The sequence below is a fragment of the Nelumbo lutea genome, chromosome 2 (assembly GCF_056320005.1).
Source record: "Nelumbo lutea isolate HS-2025 chromosome 2, American lotus-T2T, whole genome shotgun sequence".
Taxonomy (NCBI): domain Eukaryota; kingdom Viridiplantae; phylum Streptophyta; class Magnoliopsida; order Proteales; family Nelumbonaceae; genus Nelumbo; species Nelumbo lutea.
The window spans coordinates 61,009,581-61,033,068 of record NC_142685.1 but is presented as its reverse complement, the minus strand read 5'-3'; the positions used below and the strand labels follow the sequence as shown (position 1 = coordinate 61,033,068).

Here is a 23,488-nt window from a genome sequence, read left to right as displayed (position 1 = left end):
TCTTTAAATAACTAAATATTTTAACTAATGAAAATTTTAACAGAACTGGATTTTAAATAGTTAAAATAATGAAATTAATTATGTAATAAATTAAAAAAATTTATTAAAACTAGACAAATAATTATAACATAATATTCAAATTAATAAAATTTAATACTTAAAAAATTAGTATTGAAATTATCTAATAATAGTATAAATTATAATTTTATGGATTATTAAATTCAATAAATAATTAATATTAAAATTTTAAATAATATTATTATTGAAATAACTAAATAATATTGTAAATAACTAATTTTATTTATATCAATTAACAATTCTAGAAAATAAATTTCAAAAATTTTAATATTTATTAATTAATAATAATAATTTTAAAATCTTAATCTATATTTATTATATATTTATATATACTAAATTAATATTTATTGTATTTTGAATAATTATTTATTTATTTATTTTATGATAAATAAATTTTCAATAGTTATGTATAAATCTATTTTTGTTTTTGTTATTTAATATAAAAATTTCAATAATTATTGGAGATTAAACTACTGTTATTTGAATTTTTAAGTGTAATTTATTGTATATCTTGTATTTTTGTTATAATTTATTAATTAATATTTATTAGAGATTACACTATTTATTATATTTTAAATAATTGTGTATTTTTGCTATAAAATTTCAATAATCATTAGGGATTAAACTACTGTTATTTATTAGAGATTAGATTATTAATTTAACTAAAATTAGGAGTGTTTATGGGTTAGTTCGGATTTGGTTGTAGGTTGTTTGGCCAATCAAATCAACTTGGTTAGGTTGGGGGGTTGGCCACCTGAAATCGACTAACTCGTGTTAGTTTTGGTCAATTTTCAGTTTTGTAAATTGGTTCAACAAATTAAAACTTAAAAAATTAAATTTAAATTTTAAAAATTATAATGGTATTATTAAAAAATAATTTATGATATAAAATATTTTAGACTAAGAAATATAGGAATTTTCCACTTTTCTGTATTAAAAAATTATATTAAAAATATAAAAATATTAATATAAATCTATGGTCGGATTGTTCGATTTACAAATGGCTAAAGCAAAACTGGTCCAACTTGGTCAAGTTGGGAAATTGTTGAACCAAAGTTGACTAAAAATACTAAAAAACCAACCAACTTGATTTTCTAGTTGGTTGGTTTAATTAGTTTGATGAACAACCTTAGTTAAAATGAATTATTGTTATTTTTTTATTATTAAAAGCAGTATATAAAATCTATGATGCACGTAAATATGGTATGGGAAGAGTTTTGACCAAGATAAATAACACCAAATTGGCTACCACATTTATAAAACTAGTGTGATGGATTAAAGTCTTAAACGCCTAAGACGATATTTAAACATTGCGGTGAGCGTGGATCGAACACGCGACCTTCAGATCTTCAGTCTGACGCTCTCCCAACTGAGCTATCCCCGCGACCATGTCAAGATCTCTCTCTTCAAGTTTACAACAACAGACGGCTACTTAAAAAAAATACACAAACAACTGAAGAACAAAATTCGCGAAGAGCACATATACAAGCCGATGTGCATAAGGATTAACCACAAATACGTGCAAGAGAGAGAGAGAGAGTACACAACCTTAATAATAAGGAAGTATGGGAATGACCAAATCAACTGGTTTGCCTGACATTAAAGTTATGTTTGGTTTCAATTTTACTATAAAGAATCATTATTTCAACGATGAATTCTCAAAAGAATCATTTTAATTTCTTGATTTTTTTAAATTCTAAGGATGAGTCTTAAACATGAAAAGAAAAAGAAATAATTTCAATAAGTTTCATAAGTTCATATTTAGAAGCGTTTCTTAAAATCATAAAATTTATAAAAGCTAATTCCATGATAGCACCAAAAACAGGTTTAAAAGTAATTCCTATAATCCAAAGACAAGATCCAGACCCGACCCTCTTTTGTAGTCTGCACACATACTTAAAAAAAAATTCCCTTCACATAGCCTGATCATTGGCTTACATCTGATATTTAAATTTCAAAGACTTTTGGAAATATGCAGGATTTTCAAATTCTCAAAATTCAAAACCGGGTTTAACATATATCTAGAGAAATGGATCTGCAGTTGCTAAATTGGCCTCGGGTCTGGAGTCTGGACCTTGTCTTTTGGGAATGACGCATTACAGATGAAGTTGCGACAATCAAATTTTGCTTTATTCATCAAGGGGTAGTGGTGTGGGTACGACTGTCAATGGGTCGGGTCCAATCCGACGGACTTGATGGACCCAAATTGATTGGGCCGGTTCTGGTCTAAAAATTGGAACCGATGGGTTGGTTTTGAGTTTTGATAGTGTCCCGATAATTATCAGTTTGGAATCGGTTCCATCCAGTCCTGAATCAATTTGAAATCGGGTTAGACCTGATTGTCATAAGAACCAATCAATTCGATTCTAGGTGTAAAATTACAGACCCTATTGGGTCTGATTCGGTTTCGGGTCTTCAATATTTAATATCAGGTCGGTTCCAGTTCTAATTGATCCCAGCCCAGACCCAATCCATTGATAGCCCAAGGTGTGGTTGCAACCAGGCCCTGATTGGGCTAGATCTATATCAGTCTATCCATAAACAAAGATGGTAGGAGTTAGGGTAAACCATGGATTAGCCCCTTCACATCTAATAGTTATGGGAAAGGAGCAGAATATCAATACGATATATATTCCTTCACATCTAGTATTGGGTGTTTCGTATTTGTATTGGTGCATCCAAATATGCATGTATGCTTTCATGTAAATATATTTTATAATTTTTAAAATAAAATAAAAAATATGATATATATTGGTTGTTATATTGATATGTACCAATACCCAAATTTGGGTATTAAGTGTATCAAACAAGCCAAGGTCGAATATGTGGTTTACTACTTCTTAGGATGTTGGCTGCTTTCGTCCTCTCAGCTCTTGTTTTTTTTCTCTTCTTTGAAAGAAACCTGTAGGCGGAATCCCATTAGCTTGACGAAGAGTCCATTTCTACACAAATTTCTTTAGGTATGGGCTGAGATTGCATCTGGTATAATGGGATAGCCTCTAAAGTGGATTTGATTAAAACAGTCATTCCCACCTGAGATAATAAAGGGATCTTCCATCCTGCCAATCTAGCTTTCATCCGTTTTAAAACATAAGACCATATCCACCAATATTCTTTCCTCCTTTTAGAAGGGGCACCTTAGGTACATTTCATCATCATCATCATCATTATTATGATTTATGTTTATCCTATATTCAAAGCATTTCAAATAAGACTTCTAACTGGACGTTCATTATTAGAACTGATGAAGTAGATTGCTGATTTATGAAAATGTCTAATTGCTGTTTGAGACCATCAATTTCCTTGAAACAGTAGCATATCATCCGCAAAAAATAAATGATTTAATCGTACCCTTGTGGCTTTGTTCTCCCAAAATGAATTCCTCATAAATCTCCTTCTTGCATCTTCACAGTAAGCATATGAGATAGGACTTCAGTGCATAAAATATAGAGGTGCGGAGATAATGAACATCCTTGACGAATCCCTCTAGATTGTTGAAAATAAGTGCCAGCAACACCATTTACCAAAACCGCCAATTCCGTCAGTGAAATGCATTGGAATATAATGTCACAAAACTTATTAGGAAATCCTAAAGGAGAGAGTATTTTCAATAAAAACAACCACTCGAACACAATCATAGGCCTTGGAAAGGTTAATAAAGTAAGAAGTCTTACCTCTTTGCTTCCTCATTGTATGAACCGCTTCTTTTGTAATTACAATATTATCAGTAATTTGCCTTGGCATTTTGGTATGGGCCAATATTTTTCTGTAAAAGAGGTTTCAGTCTATTTACCATGATTTTGGCAATGAGTTTGTACGACAAATTACTTAGCCCACTGGGGCGAAAATCTGAGGGAAACTCTACATGGTCAGATTTAGGAATCAGGCATATGAGTGTTCAATTTATATAAGAAATCACCTCTGAATTGGAGAAACAATACTCGACCAACTTCACAATATCACTCCCTTCTATATCCCAACACCTTTGAAAAACCGCTGCATTAATACCATCTGGTTCTGGTGCTTTGTGAGCACCCATACTAACAAAACATTCTTGATTTTTAAGGCCTTAGGTAGTTGCACAACACGTGGAAATGGGGTTGATTCAGGTTTTCCAATTTGAATAGCACCCATACTCTCTTCATGTTGCGGTTGTTGATGGGGTCAAGGGCCAAACATGTGGAGATGCAGGTTTTCCAATTTGAATGATATACAGTGGTTGATTCAGTTTTTTTTAGCAGAGATTGGGATCAAATCCTGCTACAAGACTGTTAAGGGATGGGCTACTCTTTCTTGTGTAACCCCATGGAGCGAAAAACAAAGAGTAAATGCTAAGCAATGAGTTACAACTTTTAAATGGGTTTAAAGTAACAATAACATCTATTGCCAATTTATGAAACAAAAATATAAAAATAGCACTTCCGTGCTCATGTTAAAGACTCTAGATACAAGATTTTTGCATATCTGAAGTAATGATACTTTGAACATGATCACATCTGAGAGAACTGATTTATGCATTTAGGTTGATTTTTGCATATGCAAATTTGTGAGATGAAAAGGACTTGAACGTACCCTGGGTTTTTATAAATTCACTTAAATATATACTGGGTTTTTTAAAAAAAAACTTGAATATACCTTATAACTCTTTTGTCCTTCATTTTCTTCCAAAATTTAAAAGTATATTTTACAAATTTTAAACGCCAAACAACAACAGGTCTTCAACGCCCACCAATAGAATAAACAAAGAAATTAAGAAAGAAACGTGGTAGTACTCACTATCTTGTTCATTTCTATTTGGCTATTTGCAACTCCATCTTATCTCTAACTCCAGCTTAGAGAGAGAGAGAGAGAGATTCTGGCATAAATATCTTACACTATAGAATTCATTTCTTTTAGACAAAGTGGCAAGCCTTTAACTGTTGATTTTCTTTTTCTTCTAATATATCCCCAGTAAAATTACAAATTTTGATGAAATTGTCATAGATACACCATGAGAAACACAAATAGATATGTACAACTGTACAAGTACGTATGTAGCATGTACATGATTGAAAACAGATAAGAACAGGTAAAATCAGTTACATTCCATACTAAAATTGAGACAAAAATGCAGACCCAGATCCTGTGTTATATAGGGTTGGATCAATTAGTCTGCTGTAATTATCAACAGAAAAAAAAAAAAAATGTTAGTCCGTTGAATTACTTGACCAATTGACAATCCTAGACTTGAAATTCAAGAGATTTTCCTCTTCCTTCTTGAAAGAGAACCAAACTGAATTAGCACTTAAAACAACCTTGATGCAGGGTGCGTCATGGATGGAACAAATCAAAATACATCCTGGCAATGCACATACACGCAGCAAAGATTCAAATCCATCTATTTTACATACTACATTAATAACTGCCCTAAAACCAGGCAAAATGATAACTCATAAGAAATTCCATGCAGCTGTGACAGAAACAAACTGCATGAGAACCCAATCACCATGTTCTCCTACTCCAGATCCCACAAGCAGCACATGGAGCATCAGTTTCTGCACAACGACACAAAAGGAAACTTTTAGGCTTATGACAGCAACTTGATTTTCTTTTCCACCAAGTGATTTCCATTATATTGAAATGAGATAAGAAAATTTCAAGTCAATTATGAAAAAATATAGCATGATAAAGCAGCAACAAAACAACCATTGACGGAAAATCACATACAACTTCATATTACTAGTGAGTGGTGACAAAAGGAAAAATTTCACCCGTCTTTTTGATAGCCAAGGAAAAGTTTTTATGTGCTATGGAGTCAAAAAGGTCTGGGAACCCCTAGATATGCAATAAGGCCTCAGATATCAAGTGCCAAAGAAAAAGGAACCACATATTTATGTATATGTATGTATATGTGTAGGTTTGCGAGCCATTTTTATTTTGATAATCTTTTCTTCTTTTTTTTTTTTTTTGCATCATTTCTTTATAGTTCCTCACATACTGTGTAGCTTCAGCTGAGACCGTATGGCCTATGTGCTAGACTATTTCCATGTGTTAAACTAGGCATGTACACACTCTTCAATCTTGACCATTCAATAAGTAGACTGTTTTTCTTTTTTTATTAATAGCCACAAATTTCACTAATTTTAAGGTTGAAAGAGAATACATCAAAGGAGAGTCAAACGAGAGATAAACCCTCTTATCTCTCCCCAAATAAACTAACAAAACTGTACAATTGTGCCCAAAATATCTGATTCCTCCCACCCCTTCTTTGGATAGAACATCTGCCATGGCATTTGCACTCCTTTTGACCCATTGCATCCTAAATTCCATGTCCCTTGTGATTCATCTGAATTTGTTCTTGACCTTGTTATTAGTAGACCTACTATAGTCCGGGCCTCATTTACTGCCAATTGCATCTCTTAGTTTCTTTCTTATGACCATCTTTCACCATCATATAAGTCCTTTTTGGTGTCCATTGCTTCTGTACCTATCCCTAGGACTATGCGGGATGCCTTGGTAGTACCTGAGTGGAAGGAAGCAATGAAAGTTGAGATGGATGCACTTATCAAAAATTATACTTGGGAGCTAGTCAATCAACCAAGAGGGGAGAAACCGGTTGGGTGTAGGTGGATATTTACAGTGAAGTACAATGTAGATGGGTTACTTGAAAGATACAAAGCTCGACTGGTTGCTAAGGGATACACACAGACTTATGGTATTGATTATGTAGAAACCTTTGCACTAGTTGCCAAAATTAACACAATCAGAGTGTTGTTGTCTCTTGCTGCAAACTTCTCATGGTCGTTGTTCCAAATGGATGTTAAAAATGCTTTCCTGAATGGTGATTTACAGGAAGAAGTGTATATGAAGTTGCCCCCAGGCTTCTATAATGAAGATAGTGGAGAAGTCTTCCGATTGAAGAAGGCCTTGTATGGCTTGAAATAGTCTCCAAGGGTGTGGTTTGATAGGTTTAGACATGCCTTGGAAAAATTTGGCTATACACAGGCTCAATTTGATCACACTCTCTTTTTCAAGAAAGCAAGTTCAGCTTTAACTCTCCTGACTGTATATGTTGATGATATTGTGGTGACAGGCAGTGATAGTATTGAGATAAATTTTCTCAAGAAGCTACTTACTAAGGAATTGAAGTGGTATCTTCATATCCCAAAGGAAATGTGCCCTTGATCTCTTAGAAGAAACTGGGAAATTGGGAATTAAGCCAACAGAAACACCAATTGAGCCAAACCATAAGATAAATGCAGAGGGGGGTGAACTACTTGAAGATAAAGCCATGTATCAACGACTGGTTGGAAAGCTTCTCTACCTTTGTCTAACATGCCCAGATATTTCTTATGCTGTTAGTGTTGTTAGTCAATGTATGCAGTCTCCCAGAACATCCCATCTTTTTACAGTTGAGAGGATACTTGCCTACTTAAAAAGGTGTCTAAGCAGAGGTATACTTGTCAAGAATAATGGTCATATGAAGATAGAAGTGTACACTGATGCAGACTGGGTTGGATGTGTGGATGATAGGAGATCTACCTAAGGGTACTATGCCCTTGTTGGGGGCAACCTTGTTTCTTGGAAGAGTAAGAAACAAACTGTTGTTGCCCGATCCAATGCTAAAGCAGAATACAAATTTATGGCTAATGGGGTGGGTGAAGTGTTATGGTTAAAATCACTACTTGAGGAGTTGGAGGTTGAATATGAAAATCCCCTAATGTTGTATTGTGATAATCAGGCCGCTATTAGTATAGATCATAATCCAATACAACATGATAGAGCCAAACATATTGAGGTGGATCGACACCTTATCAGAGAAAGAGTTGCCTCCAAAGAAGTGTGCCTTCCTTATATTGCCTCCGATATGCAGTTTGCCGATCTCTTCACTAAAGCAGTTACAAGGGTCAAGTTAGAGATAGATTTATGCAAGTTGGGAATGACTAATATCTATTCCCAACTTGAGGGGGAGTGTGGAGAAATAGGCTAGTAATTTGGTGAAGTCCCTGCCATATTATTTGCCTTTTTTTTAATTTACCTGCTATTAGTATTTTGGGCCTTGTTGTTAGTCTTTCTAGGCCTTACTAGGCCTACTATAGTTGTTGTTATTGTTTATTAAGGAGTATGTTGGGAGGCAGGGGCATTGATGTCTTTGTAGATCTTGTTATAATAGAAACATATAAATATCAAATCTGGGTGGCAGAAACTGATTAAGGTTTGCTCCCTTTCTCTTCTCATTCTTCTTCTATTCTCTTCCCTTCTCTTCCTCTCTTCTGTTGTTCTTTTATTTCTCTTTTGGTTTTAGTAGACATTCAGGATTGTTATTAGTCGAACTCTAATGGATTTCAGGTTCGGAAATAAGGAAAAAAGGTATAGAGAAGAGAGGAGAAAAAGGGAGGAAGAGAAGTAGAACACAAGAGTTGAAAGGAGGAACATAAGCTTAATGTTCTACCACCGCCACTTTATTTAATATTTATAGGTTATGCTCATTAAATGGAAAGGACAGATCTGCCCTTAGTCTTTACATAACAAATAGAGCAAAATAAGACTGAAACAAATAACAACTAAAACAACTAAATGACCAACAACTGACCCTAGGAAGACTAGAACACCTTCTACCCTACGAATGCAGTGGGATCGTAGCTATGGGGCCCACACCAGTGTTCTCTACACTCCCCCTCAAGTTGGGAATAAATGTTTATCATTCCCAACTTGGATAGATCCGCCTCTAGCTTCTTCCGTGGTACAACTTTAGTGAGGATATCTGCCAACTACATGTTGGAGGTGATGTACAAGAGACACTCTTCTTGTGATGAGACCCTCTCTCGTACAAAATGTCGATCAACTTCAATATGTTTAGTTCTGTCATGTTGTACCGGGTTGTGTGCTATATTAATAGCCGTTTGATTATCACAATACAACATCAGGGGCTTCTCATACTCAATACTCAACTCCTCAAGTAGCGATCTCAGCCAAAGAATTTCAGCCACTCCATTAGCCATTGACCTGTATTCAGCTTCAACACTAGATCGGGAGACAACACTCTGTTTCTTACTCCTCCAAGAGACCAAGTTACCTCCCACAAGAGCACAACATCCAGAGGTAGACCTTCTGTCATCAACACTCCCAGCCCAATCGGCATCCGTATAGACCTCCACCTTCATGTGACCATTGTTCTTGAATGGTATACCTCTACCCAAAGTATGCTAATATTCTTTCTGCTGCTAGAAGGTGCGTGGTTCTAGGAGAATGCATGTACTGACTGACAACGCTAACTGCATAGCTGATATCTAGCCGAGTGAGGCAGAGATATAGGAGCTTTCCCACTAATCGCTAAAACATAACCTTGTCTTCAAGAGTCTCCCCACTCTCTGCACTAATCCTGTAGTTCTATTCAATGGGTGTATCCGCAGGTTTGACACCTAGCTTTCCAGTTTCTGTCAACAGATCTATAACATATTTCCTCTGAGAAACAAAGATCCCTTGTTTAGATCTAGCAACCTCAATACCCAAAAAATACCGTAGTGCACCCAGATCTTTCACCTCAAACTCTTGATGAAGGAGCCGTTTGAGGGACTCAATCTCATGGCTGTCATTTCTTGTCACCACAATATCATCAATATATACTGCAAGTAATGTCAGAGAGGACTCCACCCTCTTGATGAACAATGTATGATCTGACTGGGCTTGTACATAATCAAACTTGTCAAACCAAGCTCTACGTGACTGCTTCAAACCATACATGCCTTATTGAGCCGGTAGACCTTCTTACCTGCCTCTGTATCATAAAATCCAGGAGGCAACTGCATGTAAACCTCTTCCTGCAGGTCCCCATTCAGAAAGACATTTTTAATGTCCATTTGGTACAAAGGCCAAGTGTGGCTTGCTGCAAGATATAATAGAACTCGAATGGTGGTCATCTTGGCAACCGAGGCAAATGTCTCCAAGTAATCTATACCATAAGTCTGAGTGAACCCTTTTGCAACTAGCCGAGCTTTGTACCTCTCAATGGAACCATCCGCATTGTGCTTCACAGTAAATACCCATCTGCATCCAACTGGTTTCTTTCCTTTGGGCAAATCAACTAGCTCCTAGGTATTATTTTTCAACAGGGCATCCATTTCAACTTGCATTGCACCTCTCCACTCCGGGACTGATAGGGCTTCTTGCACTGTTCTTGGAATAGGGACATTAGCAACGGAAGTGAGATATGACCTATAGGAGGGAGATAGGCGATCATAGGATAAGAACTGGGAGATGCAGTGGGCTATAAATGTGGTGCAATGCCGTTTTCCTTTACGGATGGCAATGGGAAGGTCAAGGTCATTTGTAGGGGGAGAAGTGGCAACAATGGAAGGAGTCTCTGTGGGCCCTGGGACTGTAATATCTGGACTTGGAGCCGCATAAGAGATTGGAACTGGTCGGGACTGCTGATGACCGGGATCAACCTGTCTGCATCGCCTATGATAGACTCTCAACTCCCCCTGCCCACCCTTGCTACTGCAACCCTCATCACCCAATGGAATAGGTAAAGGAACAGCCCCAAAAGTATTAACCCTACCCTCACTGCACTCCCCCTAAAGAAAATGACCCAAATCCCCACTCTCACTACTCTCCCCCTTAGGAGAAACCTGAGAATAGTAGGGTGTCTCCTCAAAGAAAGTGACATCCATTGATACAAACTTCTTCCCTGAGACAGGATCATAGCAGCAATAACCTTTTTGAGTTTGTGCATAACCAAGAAAGATGCATTTGGAGGCCTTGGGTTCGAACTTGAAGTGATGGGGACCGAGAAGTTGAACAAAACAGGTACAACCAAATGTTTTCAGGGGAATAGTAAACAACTCCTCATTGGGGTATAGAAGGGAAAATGGAGGTTTCATATCAAGGACCCGGGAAGGAACCCGATTAATAAGATATACTGCCGTGAGGATAGCATCACCCCAGAAGCGAATGGAGACATTGGAGGTAAACATAATACTTCTAGCCACCTCCAAGATGTGCCTATTCTTTCTTTTTGCAGCCCCATTCTGCTGAGGTGTATGAGGGCAAGTGCTCTGGTGGATAACCCTATGATTAAGAAGGTACGATGCCAATGGCTTAGCAAAGTATTCATTTGCATTATCAGATCTAAGAAATTTGATCCTAGTAGCAAACTGGGTTAGGATCATTTGGTGGAAGTTTTGGGTCAGGGCGGGAACCTCATCTCGTGAACGCATAAGATAAATCCAAGAAAACCGAGTATGATCATCAATAAATAACAAAAAATATCTGTACCCACGCATAGAAGGAATGTGATATGGCCCCCAAACATCAGTATGCACAATATCAAAAGAACTATTACTCCTTTTATTACTCAATGAATAAGAGTTTCTACAATGTTTAGCAAACTCACAACTTTCACATTTCAACTGAGACAATTCAACAGACTCAAACAAAGTAAGGAACAAACTCTTTAAGGAACGAAAAGACAAATGACCCAATCGGTTATGCCAAAGCATAACCAGACTCACAACCTGAGAAACAAGTAACTTCTTATCCACTGACTCTTCCCGACGAGAACTCTCCCCGAGCAGATAGATCCCATTCATCTCACGGCCAGTCTCAATCACCTTCTTCGTCTCCAGGTCCTGAAAAACACATCGGTCAGGGAAGAAAGTTACTGAACAGTTCATATGTTTGGTAATACTACTAACTGAAAGAAGGTTAGTATCAAGTTTAGGAACATGCAGGACAAAAGACAAGGAGATAGTATCTGACAGTCTGATGTCACCCTTGCCAGAAATAGGGATAAGAGAGCCATCAACAATAGATACTTTATCCCTACCAGAAGATAAGTGATATGTAGTAAACAATGAGGGCAAGCTAGCCATATGGTCGGATGCACCTGAATCTATTACCCAACAGGGTTCAGTAGTACCTGGAGCTGAGGCATGGTAGGCTGAGGCTTGAGTACCTGAATGTGCAAAGGCCGATGTGGCAAGGGTTGATGGTGACTGCAGCGATTGAGCTGAGTTGCCAACTTCATTTTCCAACTGTATTAGAGCAGCCCAAACTGCAGCTAAGGTCTCTAAGGGTGTGCCTCTTGTGCTAGACAAGGATGCTGAATCAGTAGTCACGGCCACATGAGCATTACCCTTCTTGTTTCTCAACTTTGCCGGGTCCAACATATTTCTTTTGTGTGTTTAGATTTCTTACAATGCTCACATACCACATCCCTTTTATCTTCCTTCTTTCTGTCCCTCTGTGAATCACCCCCAGTTTTGGGTTTGACAGCTACCAAGGCAGGTGTAAGCGGTTGATGTTGCATCATGACTTTTCTCCTGGTCTCTTCACTGTGCACTAAGGAGTATGCCTGAGAGAGGGTCACACTATCTCTGGTCAAAATCTGTTGCTTCACAATATCATATTCTGAATTCAGTTCTGCTAGAAACTCAAACACCCTGTTTGTCTCGATGTGCTTTCTATGGGTCTGAGCATCTTTGGGATTCTCCCACTCAAGAGTCTATAAGTGATCAATCTCATGCTATAGGGACTTCAAGGTAGAGAAGTAGACCGAAACCGGTTTCTCTCCTTGTTTAAGGGTATTCACCTCACATTTCAATTCATATGCTCTGGCCACATTAAGGGGTTGGGAGTAAGTTTCTTTCTTGACATCCCATATCTCCTTGGCTATCTTTGCCCATAAGTAATTTCAGCTGATATAAGGCTGCATAAAATTACATAGCCACATCATAACCAAGTAGTTTTCTTGGACCCACTTGGTATACATAGGGTCTCCCTTGGAGGGCTCTGTCACATCTCCCAAGAGATACCATACTTTGCCCCTTCCCCCAATAGCCATCATGGCTGATTGGGCCCATTCCAAATAGTTTGATCCATCAAATTTTACGATTGTAATCTGAAAACCTGTCTCAGAATCACCACCATAACTGCTGTTCCCAAAACTGCCTTCTGCCTGATTTTTAAACTCCATTTCAGTCAAGAACCAGTAGTCTCAAAATTAGGGTTACTACAGTCAAAACAACTTCTGCCTGATTCTTAAACTCCATTTCAGTCAAGAACCAGTAGTCTCAAAATTAGGGTTACTACAGTCAAAACAACACTTGGACTATCAACCACAATCACAAAATCAGTATAGAACCAATCTGTACTCACAGTAGATGTGCATGAAACATGTATAAAACTGATCTGAAACCAATTACCACACACAACAGCAACAGTCCATACAGTTTTGACCCCCTTAGAAGAGTTTAAAACCCCAAAAAATCTGAAAAACAACTTGGAGAATAATCTGAAATGCTGAAGCAGAATTAGGGTTTTAATCAGTCCTAAAAGCAAATTCTCAGCCGTACACTCCAAACAGTACCGTACAGATAAGGCTTGCAGCAGGGTTAGTATGAAACCCTAAAACTGATCAATGTTGAGGAGAGAACTATTAGGGTTTGCCGTAGTGTTAGATCACAAGGTTCAGCCCAATATTAGGGTTTGCCACAGGGTTAAGACAAAACCCTAGAGAATAGAAAGATAAAACCCTAGAGTGGTTCAACCGCCCTTTCTAGATAGGTCCAACCTATCTTCTCTGATAGTACTTCTCTCAGAAAATAAAAAACTTACAAGAGGATGTTCGCTGCCTTCCAAGGTTACCCGAACCCTAGCCTTCCCTAATTCTTCCTGATCACCAACACACTGCAACTGTGGCAATTCTTCAAAGAGCTGCTAAACCCTCCGGAGATCTCCAAGAATCAATCAACGAACTCCGCTTTCTTAGCTTCCAGCCTTAGATGGTTCTCATGTGGTCGGCTGGACTAGACTCACATGAGAAACCCTAGTTCTGATACCGAGTAGACGTTCAGGACTGTTATCAGTCTTGAACTCTAATGGATTTCAGGTTCGGAAATAAGGAAAAAAGGTATAGAGAAGAGAGGAGAAAAAGGGAGGAAGAGAAGTAGAACACAAAGTTGAAAGGAGGAACAGAAGATTAATGTTCTGCCGCCGCCACTTTATTTAATATTTATAGGTTATGCTCATTAAATGGAAAGGACAGATCTGCCCTTAGTCTTTCCATAACAAATAGAGCAAAATAAGACCGAAACAAATAACAATTGAAACAACTAAATGACTAACAGCTGACCCTAGGAAGACTAGAACACCTTCTACCCTACGAACACAGTGGGACCGTAGCTGTGGGGCCCGCATCAGTGTTCTCTACAGTTTTCTTACTGAAACCACATCAGAATACTGATCGACTGTGAACAGCACCAGCCATGTTGTTAATTTCCAAGATATCCTTTCTTAATTGTCCATCAACATGAGGCTCAAGTAGGCTAACGCCCAAAGTACGCATGCAGGTAGATCCTGGACTTACCAACAGTGCAACACTGAATGAATTAAGCCTAAGGGATATTTCCCAAATAAAGAAAGAAAAAACAATGAACAATGATCTGGAGTTGCATTTCCCACCTTGACCTCACATTAAAATTAATATATCATCATCTCAAGCATTAAATCTGAGTAGAACTGTATAAGTGGTCTGAATTCTTTTGGGTGGATAAAATACCTCTTCTTGTTTTTTTTTTTTTTTTAGTATTGCTTTGATCATCTGAATATACATAAAAGAAAGAAGGTCTGTTCTTATTGAAGATTTAGCTTTTATTTGCATTTTCATGTTTCATTTACACCCCCTCTCCAAAAAGAAAAAAGAAAAAAAACACGAGAAAAATTTTCAAATTCTTCCTGGTGTTCCTGAACAGAAAAATAAAACTCCTTTAAGTCAAGATAGGAGGTTCAAGTCAACAGAATTTGTCCTTTTTGTGAAATACATAATGTGAGGATTGCCTCTTGTCTGTTTGGGCTGGTATTCCATCTTCTGCTACTTTGACTTTGTTTTTCTTCTTGTACATAGTTTTATGCAGTGGTCTTTGATTATATTGTGAGTGTTGGTGGTATATGATGGCTAAATATGGAGTATGGATAGGGATAGACACAGCTATAGGAAATGAGCATATGACTCTCATTTCCTAAGATCCTAGACACAAGTACAGGTGAGGGTATCTCATTTAATATCCTTATATTATATCATGCCATATCAAGTTTTTGAAGATTAAGTATAGTTTTCCGATACTATGAGCCTACTTGAACTAGGGATGCAAACGGATCGGATCAGATTCGAATTAGGGTACATCTGAATCCAATTCGATCCGAAGATTTGATCGGATCTCACAAATGATGATTCAAATCTAAATCAGTTAAGGATGTTGGATATCTGAATCTGATCCGATCCGATTCAAATTATGAAAAATTTAATAAATTATTAAAAGAAAAAACATAAAAGTTTATATATAGGAAAACAAAAAATATAAGTATTTTTTTCAACTATTTTCATCATATATATTGTAGAGAGACTGGGCCAAATGAGCCCTAGTGTCTATTTTATGTTTTAGTAGTAGGTTATTTATTTTGTATGCTAATGGGCATGTTAACTTCTTTTAAATTATTTTAATTTTATGCTTAGTTGGACACCCCACTTGAGGGATGATTTGTAGTTAATAAAAGGATTAGTGAAGATTAATAAAAGGATTAGTGAGGGGAGAGAGGTGATTACCAAACCATTTTCTTCTTCTCCATCCCCTTCTTCTATTCTGCTGTTTTCTTCTTCATTTCTCACCTTTTTACTTCTTTAATCAAGTTTCTTATCAGATTTAGAAGTCAGGTTTACTTCTTGGTATCAGAGCAGGTTTTCCCTCTTTTTTTCTTTTCCCTTTTCCCATACACCCTTCGTTTAGGCGTATGGAGAGATAAGTTCTTGATAGATCATAAAATATTTTTGCCTAGTTGGTAGAGGGTTTGGAGAGTTAGAATCTACCCAAGAACTACCAAGAAGTGGAGTTGTAATTTTCTACCCAAAACCCTAGCCAACAAGAGAGCTTTCAAGTTACAGGTCAAGGAGAAGATTTTGGTGTGGTGCTCAAGACTTGGGAGGTGTAGTTTGATCTCTAGAAGTGTGCGGTAGAGACTTGTAGGTGGTTTGGAAGCTCTAGTAGGAGCGGCTACTTCTTCTCTCTTCCTCCCCGACAGCTGGGTGCAGTGAAGCCCTAGTTTTCAAGTCTCTAGGTACTGTATTGGCCTCAGTTAAGTTTATATAGACTGAAAAGCTATTTTTTTTCTTTATTTTTATTTTGTTTGATTAATGGAACATTCCGGAAGTGATTCGAAGCAGATGCTAGTATCCAAGGTTAGCCTGGTAGATCCCTTTTTGATTGGAATGACCACAATCAAGCTAGATGGCACTAATTATCTAGCATGGGCCCAATCTATACGGATTCATGTCTGTAGTAGAGGTAAATTGGGATATCTCACAGACAATAAGGTGAAACCCGTGGAGACAGACCCTGCATATGAGAAATGGATGCAGAAGAACTACACTATTATTGGATGATTGGTTAACTCTATGCAATCCCATATAAGTCAGCATTATCTCTGGATGTCTTCGGCCAAGGAAATTTGGGACAATGTTACAGAAACATATTTAGAAAAGTTGAATGTGGCAAGAGTCTATAAGCTAAAAAGTGATGTGAAAAAATTGAGATTGGGGGAGAAGAATATAGTGATCTACTATTGCATGCTTAAATCACTATGGTAGGAAATTGATGTTATGGTGACAGTTGTTTGGGAGAGCACTAATGATGCAGAGACTTTTAGGAAACTGGTGGAATGAAATAGGGTGTTTGAGTTTCTTACAAGACTCAACCCTGAGTTCGACATTACTTGACAGAATATTCTGGTGAAGGATGAGGTCACTCTTGCTCAAGCATATGCTATGGCAAGCAATGAAGGGAGTAAGCGATAGGTATAGTTACAGAGTCCACCTACATAACATTTTGCACATGTTGGAATAAAGCCAAAAGGTCTTATCAAGAAGAAATAAGTGATATGTGAATACTACAGGAAACCGAGGCATACTAAGGATACTTGTTGGAAACTCCATCTTGATCTTTTCCCGGACGGGTTTCGGAATAACAACAATTTCGAGAAGAATGGTCAGACAAGAAAGCCTAAGAATGCTAATGTTGCCTAGTACCTAAAGGAAGGAACAAGGAGAGTGAAGAAAAGTCAGCTATAGAGCAGCTGGCAACAGTAAAGGCAGAGTTTGAGAAATATGGGAGGTTATTGAATCACTTGGAAACCATTGTAACAACATCCTCCCCTTTTAGTAGCACTTCATCATCTGCATAGTTGTCAAGGCAACTACGCGATTTTTAGAAGTCGCCTCACCCAATGCCTAGGTGTTTTTGTATTAGGCACTCACCCATATATATGCTATACTATTTCTTTGAATGTGCATATGTATTATATCATTTTTATTGGTTTGTTTTATCTTATTAGAATACATCATGTTGTATATTATCATTTTTTATTAAAATAATTCTCTTTTACTTTAATAAAAGAGAAGAGAAAACGATGACTGAAAGTTTCCAAGTAGGCAAGACCTCCAGGTACGTTTTTTCCTTCTTCTTCTCCTTCTTCTTTTGGGATGAAACAGGGGGCTCCGCCTCCTCCTCTTTCCTAAAATCACAATGGTACTCCTTTCTTACTTTTAACAATCCTTCTCCATTTTTTTTTAGCTTGAAATAGGGTCTCCACCCCCTTAAACACAGTCCAGATTGTCCTCTTGGACAACTTATGTTAGGAACGAAGCAGGGACTCAACCCCCTTATATTTCATTCTTTTCACATGCTCTTCGACCATTCTACCTTTTATTGGCCTACAAAAATAGGGAGAATTATGTGGAGATGTGCTCGTGCTGCCTTGATTTGGACTCTTTGGGAAGAAAGAAATCTTAGAGTCTTTCAAGAAAAAGAAATGAGCAGCCAGGATTTGAAAGACTGTGTGTTAATTAGGGCAATACATTGGCTGAAGACCTTGGAAATCTTTCATCAGTTCTCCTTTAATGACCTTTGGAGAAATTGGTCAGCAGTAGCGAGGTGTTCATCTCTGAAGGACAAATCAATTACAAGTTGGTCTCCTCCATCCAAAGGCTTACTAAAGTTGAACTTTGATGGAAGTAGCATGGGTAATCCAGGTTTATCCAGAATGGGGGGTGCTTTGAGAAATGCGAAGGGAGAGATTTTGTTGCTTTACTCAGGTCCCTTGGGATTTGGGAACTCCATCAGGGCAGAACTTTTAGCTGCTGTACAAGGGGTGCAATTTGCAAACCAGCTAGGAGTACAACACCTAATAATCGAGGGGGACTCCAAAGTGGTAGTGGGTTGGTTGAAAATTTCTGAAGAGGCTATGTGGCGATACAAGAATGAAATGAAGAAATTTAGTTGGTTGACAAGGAATATGTTGGTCATTGTACAGTGGGTGGGGAGATTAGCAAATACTTTGTCAAATATGTTAGCTAAGCAATGGGTAAATTGGGAAGAATTATTTTGGGCTCAGTTGTGATTCTTGTTTTTCTTTCCTAGTTTACTTGTAAGATTCAAGGAGGGGCTGCAGTTCGCGGCTCTTGCTAGGATGATGTATGAACTCACTCTAAATTTGCTTATGAATCAATAAATTTATTATTATTCATCAAAAAAAAATCCCCCATTTTTTTGGCCTGGATGCTAGATATGGCATTTTATGTTTTATTTGAATGATTTTATTGCTAATAGCTAGCATATAGGTATGTTGGTTAGTATAAAAAACCAATAACATAGCTTAAGAGGGGTAGGGATATATATTTTATACTTTCAAATTCCATTGCCTAGGCTCGCCTTGACAACTATGATCATTTGCATTTGCTCACTCAGGCACTCGTGCTTCTGCAAAGCATTCTTCTATTTTAGGTAATCATAAAATCACTTGGATTATTGATTCCGGTGCATCAAACCATATGACCAATCTGTTAACCTATTTTGTTCCTATCAACTCCTCTCTAGTAAAGAGAAGATATCTCTTGCTGATGGGTCTCTTGCTCCCATCTCTGGCAAATGAGATATCAAGGCCTTTGACACACTTGTCTTATCCTCTATTCATCATGCCCCCAAGCTTAATACCAATCTTTTATCTGTTAGTAGCATGACTAAATCCGTGAACTATAGCATAACCTTTTTTCCTACCCATTGTGTTTTTCAGGATCTAAAATCTCAGAGGACGATTGGGAGTGGCCATGAGGCGGATGGAATATACCTGTTGGACACACCTAATAGGAGTCTTGAACCACCTAATGGAGTAGCTTTGGAGTTTGTTGTGTCAGAGTCTATTGATAGTCATGTTATGTCATTTGCAGTTTGGTCATTTACCTTTTTCATCATTGAGTCATTTATTTCATGATATGTTTAAGGGAGTGTCTTTATCGAGTCTTCATTGTGAATCTTGTGAACTTGCAAAGCATTGTAGACAATCTTATTCGGTAAGCAATAAAAGATCCATTTCTCCTTTTCATATTATGCACTCTGATGTGTGGGGGGCATATCATTTGCCTACTATGGGGGGTTGTAGATATTTTATCATCTTTATTGATGAATATTCTCACTATAATTGGATTTATCTAATGAGATATCAGGATGAAGTACCAACTATTGTGCAAAAATTTCATGAGCTTATCCTTACCTAGTTTAATACACTGATCAAAATATTCTAATCTGACAATGCTAAGGAATATTTTGAAAAGAACCTTTCATCCTACTTTAAAACCTTTGGGGTTATTCATCAGAGTTCTTGTTCTTATACCCTACAACAAAATGGAGTGGCAGAAAGGAAGAACCGCCATGTGGTTGAGGTTGCTCGATGCCTCCTTTTTGCATCTCATTTTCCTATTAAATTTTGGGGGGATGTTGTCCTTACTGCCACATTTTTTGTTAACCATATGCCTTCTCGGGTTTTGGGTTTCAAAACCCTGTTTAGTCTTCTCTTTCCGGATGGGAATCTCTTTTCTCTTCCGCTCTGATTCTTTGGGTGCACTTGCTATGTACATGTTCATAATCATTAGAGACACAAATTTGAGCCTAAGGCACATAAGTGTGTCTTTCTGGGATATGCCTCCACACAAAAGGGATATTGTTGTTCTGATCCGGATCGTGCACCTGCTTTGTCTCTAGGGATGTCACATTTGCTGAATCCATTCCTTTCTTTGGTATTTCTCCTGAGGGGGAGCATCCTAAGGAGCCATTTTCTATGTCTCCAACTGTTCATCTTCCAGTTCCTTTTGAGTCCCCTACCGAGTCATTTTCTTCTGATGCCTCCCTTCCACTGTGTCTCTACCACATGTTCTTGCTCCCTCTCCTCCTCCAGCTCATCCTCCTACATTTCATTCACATCCTATGCTCCAAAGGTGATACCAATGACAAAGAATCAAGCATGGACAAGTTGTTTCCACTCCTTCCGCAGACCCTCTTGCACCTCCCATCACTATTGAAATAACAAGTTAGCCCTCCTCTAACCCACCTATCTTCCTAGACCCTTGACCTTCCTATTGCCCTTTGAAAAGGCAAGCGGAAGTGTACAAAACATTGCATCTCCAAACACCTATCCTATAGCCTTTTATCCCCTGTCTATTACTCTTTTCTTGCCTCTGTTTCTACCCATGTGATTCCCAGGTTTGTACCAGAAGCCCTGTCTAAACCTGAACGAAGGGATGCTATGATGATTGAACTTGATGTTTTGCATAAGAACCATACTTGGGATATTGTGGATTTGCTTAAAGGGAAGGAACCGGTGGGTTGTAAACGGGTGTTCACCATTAAGTACCATTCTGACGGCACTATTGAGAGGTTTAAGGCTTGATTGGTTGCTAAAGGCTACACTCAGATGTATAGTATTGACTACCTTGAGACCTTTGCTCCTATGGCCAAGAGGACATTAGTTTGTGTTTTGTTGTCTCTAGCTGCTACTTTTGATTGACCCCTTCACCAATTTGATGTTAAAAATGCCTTTTTGAATAAAAAGGAAATGTAAGGGAAAGTGTGTAAACTGCAGAAATCTATTTATGGTCTCAAACAGTCTCCTCGAGCCTGGTTTGAGAGATTCAGAGCTGTTCATGTACCTTTTGGTTATACACAAACCCAATCTAACCATACTTTGTTTCTGAAAAGAAGTAATTCTTTGGTGGCTTTTTTTATCGTTTATGTTGATGACATTGTGGTCACGGGTAATGACACCCAAGAAGTGATTAAGCTCAAAAGATTTCTTAACTCTGAATTTGAAATCAAGAATTTGGAGAATCTCAGATATTTCTTGGGAATTGAAGTTGCTAGATCCAAGGATGGTATCTTCATTTCTCAATGCAAGTATATTCTTGACCTCCTTGCAGAGACTGGTAAACTTGGTGCTAAACCAACTTCCACCCCTATAGATCCCAATCATAAGCTCTCTGCCACTGATGGTGAGTTGTTGCCTAATAGGGGAGTGTTTCAAAGACTGCTTGGGAAGTTGTTATATATTTGCATAACTCGGCCATATATTTCCTATGTAGTGAGTGTTATTAGTTAGTTTATGCATTCTCCCAGAGACACATTTAACTGCTACAGGAAGAGTTTTGTGTTATTTGAAAGGCAATCCCGGGAAAGGTATTTTGTTTGCCAAACATGGACACACAAAGTTGGAAGCATATATTGATGCTGATTGGATTGGATGTATTAATATAGGAGATTCACCTCAGGATGCTTTAGTGGTAGGGAACATTGTCTCATGGAAGAGTAAAAAACAGTCTGCATTAGCTAGATCCTCAGCTGAAGCAGAATACAAGGCAATGGCACATGGAGTGTCGAAATTACTATGGCTAAGATTACTTCTGGAAGAGTTGGGTATTGGCTATGAAAAGCCAATGATGCTCTACCGTGACAATCAGGCTGCTATTAAATTGCACATAATCCTGTTCAACATGACAGAACTAAGCACATAGAGGCTGATAGACATTTTATATGGGAAAGAGTTGCTTCAGGAGATGTTTGCTTGCCATTTATTTCTTTAGAAGAGTAGTTGGTTGATGTCTTGACCAAAGGTATTCCAAAAGGAAAGCTAACACACTATATAAGCAAGCTGGGCATGATTGGCATCTATGCTCATCTTAAGGGGGAGTGTAGAGAGGCTGGGCCAAATGGGCCCTAGTGTCTATTTTATGTTTCAGTAATAGGTTATTTATTTTGTATGCTAAAGGGCATGTTAACTTATTTTAAGTTTATGCTTAGCTATATGCCCCACTTAAGGGATGATTTGTAATTAACCACATCAGTGAAGATCAATAAAAGGATTAGTGAGGGGAGAGAGGTGATTTATTCTGTTGTTTCCCCTTCTTCTATTCTGTTGTTTCCTTCTTCCTTTATCACCTTTTTATTTCTTTAATCAAGTTTCTTATCAGATTTGGAAGTCAGATTTACTTCTTATATTAATATATACATGTCTTTTTATAAGTAAATATGTTTATTAATATATACACATATAGGTTGGATCGGATCAGATCTTTTTGAATCGGATTTGGGGGTGGGGTGGGCAAGGTTCAAAAATTCGATACGATACACCCTGTATCGGGCATATCGTATCGTATCTTTTAGGTCCCGATACGCCTGTTTCTACGTGTTTTGAGACCCCACTCCTTTTCAATAAAAAAAAACATGTTTTTAACTCCCCAAAAAAAATTCAAAAAAAAAAAAAAGAGTTTCTGTGTGTTTCTAAGTTCCGATACACCTTTGTCAATACATAGAGGCGTGTTGAAATTTTAAACCTTGGGGGGGATCTGAATCCAATCCAAAAATCCGATAGAGGGTTATCCGAATCCGACAAAAATAGGATTGGATTCGAATCATGACCCGATCCATTTGCACACCTAACTTGAACATTTGAAGAGAAGGAAATCAGGCAGCCAGTTGGCTTGCAAATGAGGGTCATAACGAAGATTTAGTTTTGGTTGGTAGAGTCCCGTAGGACCTAGCTTCTGTCTCATGGACAGATGGGGGAGGCCCAAGTGTACTTTGTATAAAAAAAAGCTTCTAGCATATAAATGTTTTGTATGGTATGATTTGTTAAAATATAATTTAGATATTATAGAAGTATTGTTGTTATAAAGTATACTCAGTCTGTCTGTGCAGTACTAATGTCATATCAAGTAGTTATTTTGTTAGACAATCAAAAAACTAGGCATGTACAAGGATCCAAGTAATCATAGGTTTTAATAAGAAGGCAAGGCCAAATTATGCAAAATCAAGCAACCGATATCTGCAAAGAAAATTAGGCAAAAATTCATACCATCGGTTCTTCCCCCAGAACCTGGATGCCAGACTGCTAGAGTAGACAACCAAACCTGTTTATATATCCCTACAGAAGAGTACTTATAGATCTCGCTGTCAATAAACTTGCAGTATTCAGAACTTAAAAGATCTGTTGGCAAGAAAATCTTGCAACACAGGTTCAGCTCATAAGAGAAGGCATTCTTCATTCAATTGGCATA

General features: G+C 37.6%; 1 protein-coding gene and 1 non-coding gene across 2 annotated transcripts; both read right to left on the bottom strand.

Annotated features, from left to right (window-relative positions):
* Positions 1-1,389: 1,389 nt before the first annotated feature.
* TRNAF-GAA (transfer RNA phenylalanine (anticodon GAA)) lies at positions 1,390-1,462 on the bottom strand. The gene has a single exon. It is a non-coding gene; the product is annotated as a tRNA-Phe (tRNA).
* A 3,622-nt stretch (positions 1,463-5,084) lies between these two features.
* On the bottom strand, positions 5,085-12,362 carry LOC148871069 (uncharacterized). Its single transcript, XM_088967605.1, has 2 exons — positions 11,574-12,362; positions 5,085-5,612 (listed from the first exon to the last, which is right to left on the bottom strand). Exons 1-2 carry the CDS (start codon positions 12,225-12,227, stop codon positions 5,508-5,510), a joined length of 759 nt encoding a protein of 252 aa, XP_088823731.1. The 5' UTR covers positions 12,228-12,362; the 3' UTR covers positions 5,085-5,507.
* Between the last annotated feature and the right edge of the window lie 11,126 nt (positions 12,363-23,488).

Bases quoted from the DNA above. Each gene is read 5' to 3' on its own strand.
- LOC148871069 (XM_088967605.1), bottom strand. From the start codon at position 12,227: ATGTTGGACCCGGCAAAGTTGAGAAACAAGAAGGGTAATGCTCATGTG. The intron at 5,613-11,573 runs GTTGTGAGTCTG...GTCGTTGTGCAG, and splicing joins AGAAGTTACTTGTTTCTCAG to AAACTGATGCTCCATGTGCT.